General features: G+C 41.1%; 1 protein-coding gene across 6 annotated transcripts in view; it reads right to left on the bottom strand.

Moving 5' to 3' along the window:
- Positions 1-7,964: 7,964 nt before the first annotated feature.
- The window catches only part of tp53bp2a (tumor protein p53 binding protein, 2a), a 43,854-nt gene continuing 39,326 nt past the window's right edge, over positions 7,965-12,492 (bottom strand). For all 6 annotated transcript variants that reach the window (XM_088350811.1, XM_088350816.1, XM_088350815.1 and 3 more), the window contains 3 exons: positions 11,716-11,882; positions 11,402-11,601; positions 7,965-9,930 (listed from right to left, as the gene is read on the bottom strand). In XM_088350811.1, coding sequence (XP_088206937.1) covers positions 9,889-9,930; positions 11,402-11,601; positions 11,716-11,882 — 409 coding nt within the window. In that variant the 3' untranslated portion in view covers positions 7,965-9,888. The remainder of the gene's footprint in view (positions 9,931-11,401; positions 11,602-11,715; positions 11,883-12,492) is intronic.

Genomic DNA, 12,492 nt, shown 5'->3' with positions numbered 1-12,492 from the left:
CCGGCCCGATAATACGTGCGCAAATCCCCAAACACCGGCCCGATAATAGGCGCACAATTCCCCAAACACCGGCCCGGATTTCAGCCACTATTGGCGGGCACAAGTCCCCCAACACTAGCCCAGTTCTCAGCCACTAGTGGCGGGCACAATTCCCCAAACACTGGCCCGATAATACGCGCGCAAATCCCCAAACACCGGCCCGATAATACGCGCACAATTCCCCAAACACCGGCCCGGATTTCATTCACTATTGGCGGGCACAAGTCCCCCAACACTAGCCCAGGATTCAGCCACTAGTGGCAGGCACAATTCCCCAAACACCGGCCCGATAATACGCGCACAAATCCCCAAACACCGGCCCGATAATACGCGCACAAATCCCCAAACACCGGCCCGATAATACGCGCACAAATCCCCAAACACCGGCACGATAATATGCGCACAATTCCCCAAACACCAGCCCGGATTTCAGCCACTATTGGCGGGCACAAGTCCCCCAACACTAGCCCGGGATTCAGCCTTTAGTGGCGGGCATAATTCCCCAAACACCGGCCCGATAATACGCGCACAAATCCCCAAACACCGGCCCGATAATAATAATAATAATAATTTCCTTGTATTGTCATTCTGTGTAACAATGTACACAGAACGAAATGTCGTTGCACCTGACCCGTTGTAGCGAGCCGATGCAGCCGCAGCCAACAGAGGGCGCCGCCGACCACTTTTTAAGTCTTAGGAATGACTCGGCCGGGGCGCGAACCCGAACCTCCCAGTCTCAAAGCGGGCGCCTTACCATACGCGCACAATTCCCCAAACACCGGCCCGATAATACGTGCACAAATCCCCAAACACCGGCCCGATAATATGCGCACAATTCCCCAAACACCGGCCGAGATTTCAGCCACTATTGGTCGGCACAAGTCCCCCAACACTTGGCCCGGGATTAAGCCACTAGTGGCGGGCACAATTCCCCAAACACCGGCCCGATAATACGCACACAAATCCCCAAACACCGGCCCGATAATACGCGCACAATTCCCCAAACACCGGCCCGGATTTCAGCCACTATTGGCGGGCACAAGTCCCCCAATACTAGCCCGGGATTCAGCCACTAGTGGCGGGCACAATTCCCGAAACACCGGCCCGATAATACGCGCACAAATCCCCAAACACCGGCCCGATAATACGCGCACAAATCCCCAAACACCGGCACGATAATATGCGCACAATTCCCCAAACACCGGCCCGGATTTCAGCCACTATTGACCGGCACAAGTCCCCCAACACTAGCCCGGGATTCAGCCACTAGTGGCTGGCACAATTCCCCAAACACCGGCCCGATAATACGTGCACAAATCCCCAAACACCGGCCCGGATTTCAGCCAATATTGGCAAGCACAAGTCCCCCAACACTAGCCCGGGATTCAGCCACTAGTGGCGGGCACAATTCCCCAAACACCGGCCCGATAATACGCGCACAAATCCCCAAACACCGGCCCGATAATACGCGCACAAATCCCCAAACACCGGCATGATAATATGCGCACAATTCCCCAAACACCGGGCCGGATTTCAGCCACTATTGGCGGGCACAAGTCCCCCAACACTAGCCCGGGATTCAGCCACTAGTGGCGGGCACAATTCCCCAAACACCGGCCCGATAATACGTGCGCAAATCCCCAAACATCGGCCCGATAATAGGCGCACAATTCCCCAAACACCGGCCCGGATTTCAGCCACTATTGGCGGGCACAAGTCCCCCAACACTAGCCCAGTTCTCAGCCACTAGTGGCGGGCACAATTCCCCAAACACTGGCCCGATAATACGCGCGCAAATCCCCAAACACCGGCCCGATAATACGCGCACAATTCCCCAAACACCGGCCCGGATTTCATTCACTATTGGCGGGCACAAGTCCCCCAACACAAGCCCAGTTCTCAGCCACTAGTGGCGGGCACAATTCCCCAAACACCGGCCCGATAATACACGCACAAATCCCCAAACACCGGCCCGATAATACGCGCACAAATCCCCAAACACCGGCATGATAATATGCGCACAATTCCCCAAACATCGGGCCGGATTTCAGCCACTATTGGCGGGCACAAGTCCCCCAACACTAGCCCGGGATTCAGCCACTAGTGGCGGGCACAATTCCCCAAACACCGGCCCGATAATACGTGCGCAAATCCCCAAACATCGGCCCGATAATAGGCGCACAATTCCCCAAACACCGGCCCGGATTTCAGCCACTATTGGCGGGCACAAGTCCCCCAACACTAGCCCAGTTCTCAGCCACTAGTGGCGGGCACAATTCCCCAAACACTGGCCCGATAATACGCGCGCAAATCCCCAAACACCGGCCCGATAATACGCGCACAATTCCCCAAACACCGGCCCGGATTTCATTCACTATTGGCGGGCACAAGTCCCCCAACACAAGCCCAGTTCTCAGCCACTAGTGGCGGGCACAATTCCCCAAACACCGGCCCGATAATACACGCACAAATCCCCAAACACCGGCCCAATAATACGCGGACAATTCCCCAAACACTAGCCCGGTATGACGCGCACAAAAGGGTTAGGGTTAGGGTTAGGGTTAGGGTTAGGGCTATGGCCCGGGTTAGGTTACTGCGGTTTGTAGAATAATGTGATTTACAAATATTTTACTAACTTTATTTTAATGGGTGAGAAGAGTGGCGCAATGGATAAAGCATTGACTATTTATCTGAAGATACTGGGATCCACTCCTGGCTAATACTTGATGGCTTATTTTTGGCAATACTATCTTTGTCGCATAATTGACAAAGATCACCTGAACACCATAACCATAACAGTGGTCCATAGATGAAAATCTAACTAATTTTGTCCTTCCTGGATCTTAGTGAATAGCTTAAACAAGAAGAATGTTAATATGTATTGAAGCGTCTCCAGTCATCAAGAAGCTATTATAGTATAGTGGTTAGTACTCTGCGTTGTGGTCGCAGCAACCCTGGTTCGTATCCAAGTCATAGCAGATGTATGAATTGCTTTTATAGTTTTGAGTTGATGTACTTCGGAAATAAAATTACTTATTTCACAGGTGTGTACTCTGCATGTTGGTCGGAGCAACCTTTTTGATTCCAAGTTCTAAAAGGGTTATAGTTAGGGCTTAGGTCAGGTGACAGTAGTTTGTAGAATAGTGTTATTTACAAGTAAATGTACAAACTTTATTGGATAGAAAGGGCTAGTGGGGCAATGGATAATGAATATGGCTATGATTTGTATAAATCTAGGTTCAAATCCTGGTTAGTCCTCGATAATCTTTTGTTGGCAATATTATCGCTGTCGCATTATTGACAAAGATCACCCGAGGTGTCATGGTTTTTCTGACCCCTGGAATTCGGGCAAGTCTAGTCTTTCATGACATCATAATCTCATTGGTACCATTTACTAACTGGCCAAATTGATCATCAGCTTCCTTTTCCATATCAAACTCTAAAAAGTAGGACAAAAAAGTCCGATCACATCACACTGATTTTGGCTAACCTGCATTGGCTCCCAGTTAGCCTTAGATGTGATTTCAAGGTTCTTTTAGTATTATATAAAATCATACATGGACTTGCTCCCTCTTATCTTTCAGATCTGATTTGCCCTTATGTCCCGGTCCGAAGCCTACGTTCTGAGAGTGCCGGTCTTCATGTGATCCCAAGAGCAAAGAAGTGTTCTGCTGGATCGAGAGCGTTCTCCATCCGGGCACCGGTGCCGTGGAATGCTCTTCCCCCTGAGATCCGATCTGCAACTTCAGTGGAAATGTTTAAATCTAAGCTTAAAACTCACTTCTACTCTATAGCATCTTTTCGTCTGCTCCAGAGCAGGGGAATGTATGATAATATTCTGAAAAATAGTCTGTGTAATATAGTGTAATGATCTGTGAAGCCCTTTGAGACTCTTCGTGATTTAGGGCTATACAAATAAAAATGACTTGACTTAACTTGCAGTCCTCTGAGACATTTTTGTGATTAAGGGATATATAAATAAATGTGACTTGACTTGACGTGGTAAGCTTTCTCTCCTGGCTTTGATCTCTTTGATCTCCGGCAAAACTAACATAAAATGCGACAGCAACAAAATGAAAATAAATCCATAAAGCTTGCCAACATCATTTTTGCCATTCCATGTATTCCGTTACTCCACAAGCCTGCACAAAATTTAGTAATTTTATTCATATTTAGTTTCTTTTGTCTTTTTCTTTTAGCATATTTGGTATTGGAGTAATCAAAAAGTAATTGAAAGTAATCAAGTTAAAGTAACCCTACCCAACCCTGATTAAAGTCATGTACTGGCGTAGCTTTAGAAAGTGTTTTTGTCCCACTGACTTACTGTATTTTAGATGTTCTTGACTTTAACTGAACTTTACGGAATTGGGTTGTTCTTCCTTTGAGGAGCAATAGTTTGCTTTAATCCACCCAGTCAGCTGGAAAGTAATTTACCTTAAACTGCATTCATGTAAAGAAAACTATAGTCAAGTCAAGTCTTGTTTATTTGTAAAAAAAAGTTTCAACTGACCCTCTATTTTTCTGTTTTTATTTCTTTCTCCTAATTTTCACAGTTTTTCTCTTTTTCCTGCCTTCTCTCTTTTTGTTTTTTTTCTTTTCCTTCTCTTTTTCCCTCTGTCTCTTTTTCTCTACCAAATAAAAGTCCTGACTAAACTTTTTTTTTTTAAATATAACTACTCTACGGTCAAATAATGACAGTAGTCATCAATGTGAACTCACTCTTTAGTCAGTCAATCAAAATACAGAACATAATGCACGATGCAAACCGGTGAGGCAGCAAGACCGTGAAAAGTGAACCTTGTGTAAGCGAGGGTATACTGTACTATTTTACACAGGTCACTAGAAACGATTTTAGAAGCGTCTTAGAACTCCTGGAAACTTGCAAAGAGCATATGGGAGGTGGGATTCGACCCAGAACTTCGTAAATGTAAAAAAAGAAGATTGTATATGATACATTAAACTATTGACAACAATTGTTATACAGCATGTTGAAAGTTGATTGCTGCGTATATGACTGAAAAAGAGACAACGCAGTAGAGGTAATTTATACTCTACTATATTATTTGACCCAATTAGCCATAAAAAACAAAATATGTTGATTTTTTTTCTTGTGTGTGAGAGACAATTCTTCATTACATTTTATTTCACTGTGAGACGTTTGATGATTTAATCAAGTATATGGAATAATAATAATGCCAGAGCCTGTTTCCCATATCAATAAAAAATATACGTCTTAAGATTTGTCTCCCTCCTGCAGTAACTTAAGAGTGTTAAGGCTTTTTCTGACCGCCATTTTTGTCCAAAATAATGTTCTCAAAACAAGATGCAAGCAAGGTTATTTTGTGAAAGTCACAAAATACTGCAAAAGAGGATACCAAAGTAAGTACAGACGGCACCGGGCTCAGGAGACGCACTGGTGTACTGTGTGTATAGCTCTGCCCACTTCTACCACTCACCCAATAAAATTACTCTGAGTACTTTGCTAGCACTTTTGTTTGTTCTGTGGCTTTGTATTATAAAAGGTCTCGATGAGGAATACACGTTGTTAAATGAGCTTCAATCCAAAGGATTATTTAGTGATTTACAGCCGAAACAGGGTCTGTAGTCAATACCGAACCCTTTAAGTATTGTCGTCTCATCTCCAAATGTGCCTGATTGGCTCTGCAGGCATAAATACACTTAATGATTGTGCTTGATGTACTTCATCTTCAAATCAGAAGTACTCTGTAGTCTTATACGGCTTGCAAGCTATAGGTCCCCGACCCCTGTACTATACTATACCGTATTCTACCAGGACCGGCCCTAAGCAAAATAAGATTTGGAGCCTTCTATTACTTGATACCTACTAGAACTCATTCCATGTCCTACTCCAGCGGTGAGCAATCATTCTGAGTCTGGGCTACATGTGACATTTTGTACTTCTTTTTGAATAGATTAGTTTCATCAAAATTGAAACGACCACAATTAGAGCAAAACAGTTTATTAGGTACCTGTTTTGTGCACTTCATTTTTTTTTATTTAGTTTTAGTATTACTTTTGGCTTTTTAAAGGGTTTTTTCAGTACTTCTGAAGTCGGATTTTTATTGAAGTTCTGTAGTTTATTGTTACTGAAGCTTTATTTTTGTACAATTCTTGTAGTATATCTGAAGTAATTTTTGTGGTATTTCCATGGTACTTGTTTGTATTTTAATTTTTGTTGTATATCTGTAGTATTTTTGTATTATCTCTGTTGTATTTTGTAATATTTCTGTGTAAGAATGTTTGTTGTATATCTGCAGTGTTTCTGTAGTAGTGTTACTGTAGTTTTATTTTTTGTATTATCACTACTCTTGTAGTAGTTTGTAGTAACATTTGTCTAGTAGATTTTTAGAATATAGTATTATGTATGGATATTTTTTTAGTATTTCAGTATACTTTGTTATTTCCAAAGCAGTATTTTAGTAGTCTTTGTAGCATTTTCGTAGTATATTTGTCCTATTTCCTAGTATTTTTGTAATATTACTGCAGTTGTCTTTTTGTATTATTTTTGGAGTAAATAAATAATAATGGAGTAGGACAATAATACCTCGGTTATCGCGGTTAATGGGGACCAAAACCACCTGCGAAAAATGAAAATACGCGAAGTAGCGACGCCCCTTCAAAAATGCTTAAAAAACAAATTTGAAAAAAAAAATTTTGTTTTATTTTTTTCTAGACCTGCGAAGCTTTGAACTCGCGAACGTGGAACCGCGAAGTAGCAAGGTCCCGCTGTATTTTGTAATTATGTATTTTTGTAGTAATTGTATACTGATTTTTTCATTTCAGAATAAAATCCAAATTATAATTGAGGTCTGTTTTTAAGCACCATATTTGATAATTATTTTTTGTAGCTATTGTGTAGTATTTTGTTATATTTCTGTAGAAGTATTTTAGAGTGGACACACAAAGTGAAAATGGGGACATTGTTGGCACCAAAAAAAAAAGTGAATAACCCTTGGGGGCCCCCTAGTTGTTGAGGGGCCCTAAGCAGCCACTTAGCTCGCTTATGCCTTGCCATGCTCCGTTTTCTACCTTTAGCTCCATTCCAGACCTGAAGACAGAAGTACTGCTCTGCCGATAAAGCAGACCCAACATCCACATCCGTAGGTTGTCTCCACTTAATAATCAATACAGGAAGGAGCACATACATTCTATTGATATAACCTGAGAGCAACTATGACAATACTTTTTCAATAATCGGTTTGTTATTTGTGCACTTCATCTTGAATTGAAAGTATAAGGGTATTTCCAAGTTACATATTGGGATACTCCAGATAAACCTAAAACAATAAGAAATAAAAATTATAAAAAGAAGATCAATATTTAAAATTGGGCAGCATGGCGGCACAGTGGTTAGCGCGTGTACGGCACAGTTTTAAGGTCTTGGGAACCTCCTGTGTGGGTTCAAATCCAGCTACCGGACTTCCTGTGCGGAATGTATGTTCTCCCCATGCTTGTGTGGGTTTTTTCAGGGCACTCCAGTTTCCTCCCACATTCCAAAGACATGCATTTCAGGTTGATTGGCCAGTTCAAATTGTCCTTAGGTGTAAATGAGCGAGCGAGTTGTCTGTCCCTGTGTGCCCTGCGATTGGCTGGCAACCAGTTCAGGGTGTCCCCTGCCCACTAATCGATGATTCCTGTGATGGGCTCCAGCACCCCCGCAACTCTACTGAGGATAAGCAGTGCAGCTAATGAGATGAATATTTAGCATTGAATGTTCATTATGCGACTCTTACTCGAGTGCCTGCTTTGACCGTTAAGAGTGCACTGCAGGACAATGAAGCAGACTACCAAGCAATACATTAAATGTTAATCTTTATCTTAAATACTAATCAGAGAATTGTTGATTTTTACTATGTAACATTGGCATTGTGTGTGAATGTAAGAGAAGCATAAAAAAGGCCAGGCGTGGTACAAAGTTTTTTATTATAAATGTTAAAAATTACGGTTGAGGTTATTATTCTTTGACAGCATACGGAAACATGGTAACAAAAATAAATATATCTGCACTGCGAAATATGCATGGTTTCACCCTCTTAATGTTGACAAACAAAATATGGAGTACAGTACATGAGAAGCTATTATGATCATATGACCTCGGTTTCATATTGAGTTATTTTTAAGTCATATGGCTTTGAATCACTATTTTTTTACTATAAAGTGGATGAATGCAAATAGTGTAATCTCAGACAAGAAAAAATAGGTATGGAGGGCTGATTGAGCATGTAAAAGCTTAATATCCAGCACACTTCTGCTTCACTAGTAAATCAATTTAGTACACAAGCACAAGTGACTTGACCTATGAGAACTTTCAGGTGATCTTCCAGGTTTTCCAGACACTTTACTGCGGAAGTCAAATAAAAAACAGAGATGTCAAACTTAGTTTGGCTCTGGGGCCGGATGCAGACTTTCTGAACTGAGGCAGTCCGGATCAGTACTGTAAAAGAATTTCAACTCGAAATTTTTAGCTTTGCTTTTCAGTATCACTCTTTCTCATGAGTAACCTACACTACATAAAATATTCACTGATAATAAAATATATTTTCTAAACAGAACACATAATTCACAATTCAACAATCAGTTGTGGAAAAATAGTTTTAAGTTTTGCAGTGAATGTGTCAAAAAAAAAAATGGGTTGGAGTTTTACACCTGAACCAACTCACCACGCTATACAAACTCAACAATGCGCTCTTGCAACAGTGAGCGCATTGGGTTGGCATTTATTTTAAAAATAATAAGTTTTGATAGAAATTACATACTAAGAAATTTATGGTGGTTATAAATAGGCTGGATCCGGCCCACGGGCTCTATGTTTGAAAATGCCTGTTCTAGTTCAAAGCACTCATGTAATTACCCAGAAATTGTAGTTACATTCAGAGGTGGAAAATTAGTAATAGTGTCAGAAATCGTCTTACTAGTGAGGACAGAGCGCATCCTATATCATGTCCAAAAGCTGGATTTCAATCGCTCAAAAGCTTTCCAGTATTATCTGCCACTTGAAGAATCGCAATTAAACTGTACACGGCCTTTTTAGATGAGCTGAGGAGACTTTACATCTTCAGTGCAGACACTCAAAAGTAAGAGGCACAGTCAGCTAGAAACAAGCCTCATCTAAAGATTGTCACGCTAACTGAGCATTTGACACTGGTCAACTAACAACCCAGAACCCTCACAGCCATGTAAAAAAAAAAAAAAAAAAAAAGTCAAATACTGCACGTTCCGTTTTTATCCACAGTTTCGGTCGCTTCAGAATTCCAGACTATAGTGGTAAAACAAACAAAAAATAGTGGAATCAGGAGGATAATGCCCTTAGTGTCAAGATAAATGCCACAATTGGGCCACAAAGTGTTAATAGTTGATCCTTCATTTTATTGCAGAGGTGAGGAAACCCTGGTCCGAAGCATTTTTGGAGGGCTATACTAAATTTATGACAAGGTAAGATATGTTAAACATTTCTTAACCAAGTCCACTGTTGGTTCTAATGATCTATATATATGACCCATATCTTAGTGTAAGCTCCCCACCTCTGCTTTAGTGTTCCTTCATTGTAGCAGTTTCCTTCTATTCCCGTATTGTTGACACAAGTTTGTACAGGTTACTCACAAAAAGTTGATGGTATTGGATTTTGTGGCACAATTCGAGAGTGTCGGTACTTTTTGCAAAGCGGTCTTCTCTACTTTAAGGTGCCGGACGGATTCACAAGAGGCGTTCTTGACCCATTAACATTTTCCATGCCTACTTGATACCGAGAACCCTGAAATTTTACACAAATACCCAATACGTCAACTAAGGAATGTGTCTTAGTGTTCATGTTGAAATGTGCAGGAATTCTTAAGCAAGGCTTCTTTGTCGTGGCTTTATCCGTGGGTAGAGCTGAAACAGGAAAAAACATTGAGTTCAGAAAATAACAACAACAGAAGACTTCATAATGAGGTAAGGTCTTAAGCCCAAGTTCAGATCCAATGATTAAACATGATAAAAGATGGCAACAGTGAGTAAAAATGTTTCTAATTCCAGACATCTTCTTTGATATATTATTGTTTTTTTAATTGATATTATCATAGTTGTTGGTTCTCACAAATAAAGCCTCTGGTTTGAGTTTTTTTTTTTTATCCTTCCACCAAAATAGTAATTCAATACCAACTTCTATTGGACAAAACGCATTAGCTTTAGAAGCCCTACTCTCAGTTTTCTTTAATGTTTCTATCACAGAAGTATGACAAGGTATTACTCTTGGAAACAACGGCCGTCAAGACAGTCCGCAACCTTTTTTGTACCACAGACCGGTTTAATGTCTCCCAGCCCAATACAAATACTAGTAATAGTAACGATAACAACATAGTAAGCCTAAAACCACTGTGTATTCACTAAACAAATAAGGATCTGGATGATCAGGGAAATTGTCTTATCACACTAATTTTGGTCAAGGTACCATGTTGTACAACATGGTTTTGGCTGAAGTCTTTCCCACAATGCTCAATTAAAATGTTGTAGAATGTGGCATCTTAAGTTAAAATATCCCAAGCTTGAATTTTGGATCGGGGATAAAATGTAAATCATTACATTTAAGATAACGTGTGGATACTAAACCCAAAACAAAAAAACATTTGACTGGCCGTCAGTGTTCTTATTTGTCTCTTTCCTTCTCAAAATGCCGCACTAGATTCTTATATGTTGTTGTACTGCTGCTGTGATTTATGGCCCAATCTTCAATCGGTCTAAATGACGCATACCCCTAAAAAATTTTCTATCAACTCTAGAGTTTGTCGCAATCTCGTTTAACTTAGATTTGATTACAAAAGGCAGGCTTTACTTTGTTATTATCAACCACCTCTGAGTCCTCACTGAGTCATCCAGAGACATCACAAATAAAACATGAAACTGTTTAGGGTTGCAATATGCAAATCGAGTGAATTGTCGGGCTCGGGCCAGGTCGAGCTTTAATACCCGTTGGCCTCAGTCGGGATATTTTACGCCTGATCTTACCTCAAGTAGGTTTTAAATCGGGGGATGGTGCAATAATAGTTTGTGTTTAACAATAATCTGTGGTCTGTGCAGCCCTTTGTGACTCCTTGTGATTAAGGGCTATACAAATAAACATGACTTGACTCCAACTTATAATGGCAGCAAGCTTACTGTATGTCATCTTACAGAGTAAAACACGTTTTTACGTCGCACAGCAAAACTGGAACTGTACTCTAAAACAATTCTCTAAAGAAAATTATTTTTAAGATTTCAGGCTGTTCATAACACAGCAAACTTCATTGGCTTTAAGAGACAGTCTTTTTGGTATTTTCAATTATTGCTGCAGACAGACATGAATTGGTTTTATTTTCAGCCTCACCCCAAGTAGGTTGCGGGGAATATAACCCTCTTGGTCTCCCAGGCGCGCCCACCACCACTCTATCTCATCCTCGTCCTCCCTGCGAACGACCGTCATGCAGTCCCCCTCACGAAAGGACAGCTCGTCCGGATTCTCCCCCGTGAAGTCCCACAGAGCGTAAACCACACCCCTGTTCATGATGCCCATCTTTTCTTGAACACCTGGGCACAAAGATGTATATACAAATGTGAGAGCAAACTACCATCTCACATACTTTTCAGTAAAGGTTTTTCTTTTCTATTTTTTTCTGAGAAAAAAAGGAACTTTCAACAAACCATAGAGGAACTGGGAGCACTGGGTGTAACCTTCCTCCATTTCCTCACACTTGTCAGCTGCTGTCTGCATGTCGCTGTATGTCGTGCTGAAGACGGCAGCGGCCGACTCCACGAGGAACTTGCACACCTGGACGTTGTTACATGACGCAGCACAGTGAAGAGGTGTCCTACAAAGAACAGACTTCGTTAGTTCACTTTGACTTTTGCTTGATGAAGAATGTACAGTGGCCCCTGTACTCAAGATACGAGAATTTCCAAATAAGTGTTGGGCACAGGAACAGCTCAAGAGATACGTAGGACTAAAGGGAAAATTTAGGGAAAAAAAGAAGCTTATTTGGAGTAATTTTAATTTTGCTAGCTCTAAAAGATTGTGAATTGTTAGTTCACCGACAATAATCTGAATCAGTCCCTCCCCTAACTTAGCACTTTCCGTCCTAAATGCCAGTAGACGAGTAATATTTTTATCTTTGCGTGTTTTTCCGAGGTTCGCTGTTGTTTCAATGAAAATTGTTTGGCGGTTGAATTGTAAATTGTTAAAACTTCTGGTATTTAAAATGTTTTCAAAGCACTGGAGAGAACATTTCAAATTTGTATTTTGTTGTGTAGTTTTTCAGGGATTCTGTGTTGCTTGACTATAAAGTTGCTTAGTATAAAACAGTTTAAATGAGTTAAAAGGTCACTGTAGAGTAAAAAAATAAAGGCTAGTATGATATAGTAGTATAGTAAATTATTTATTCCTTCTGTTCATGTACAATGTTACATTATTATTGGTAGAGT

Source organism: Urocampus carinirostris, chromosome 13 (assembly GCF_059441175.1).
Source record: "Urocampus carinirostris isolate Australia breed hairy pipefish chromosome 13, RoL_Ucar_1.0, whole genome shotgun sequence".
Classification (NCBI taxonomy): domain Eukaryota; kingdom Metazoa; phylum Chordata; class Actinopteri; order Syngnathiformes; family Syngnathidae; genus Urocampus; species Urocampus carinirostris.
This window is presented reverse-complemented; position numbering and strand designations above follow the sequence as displayed.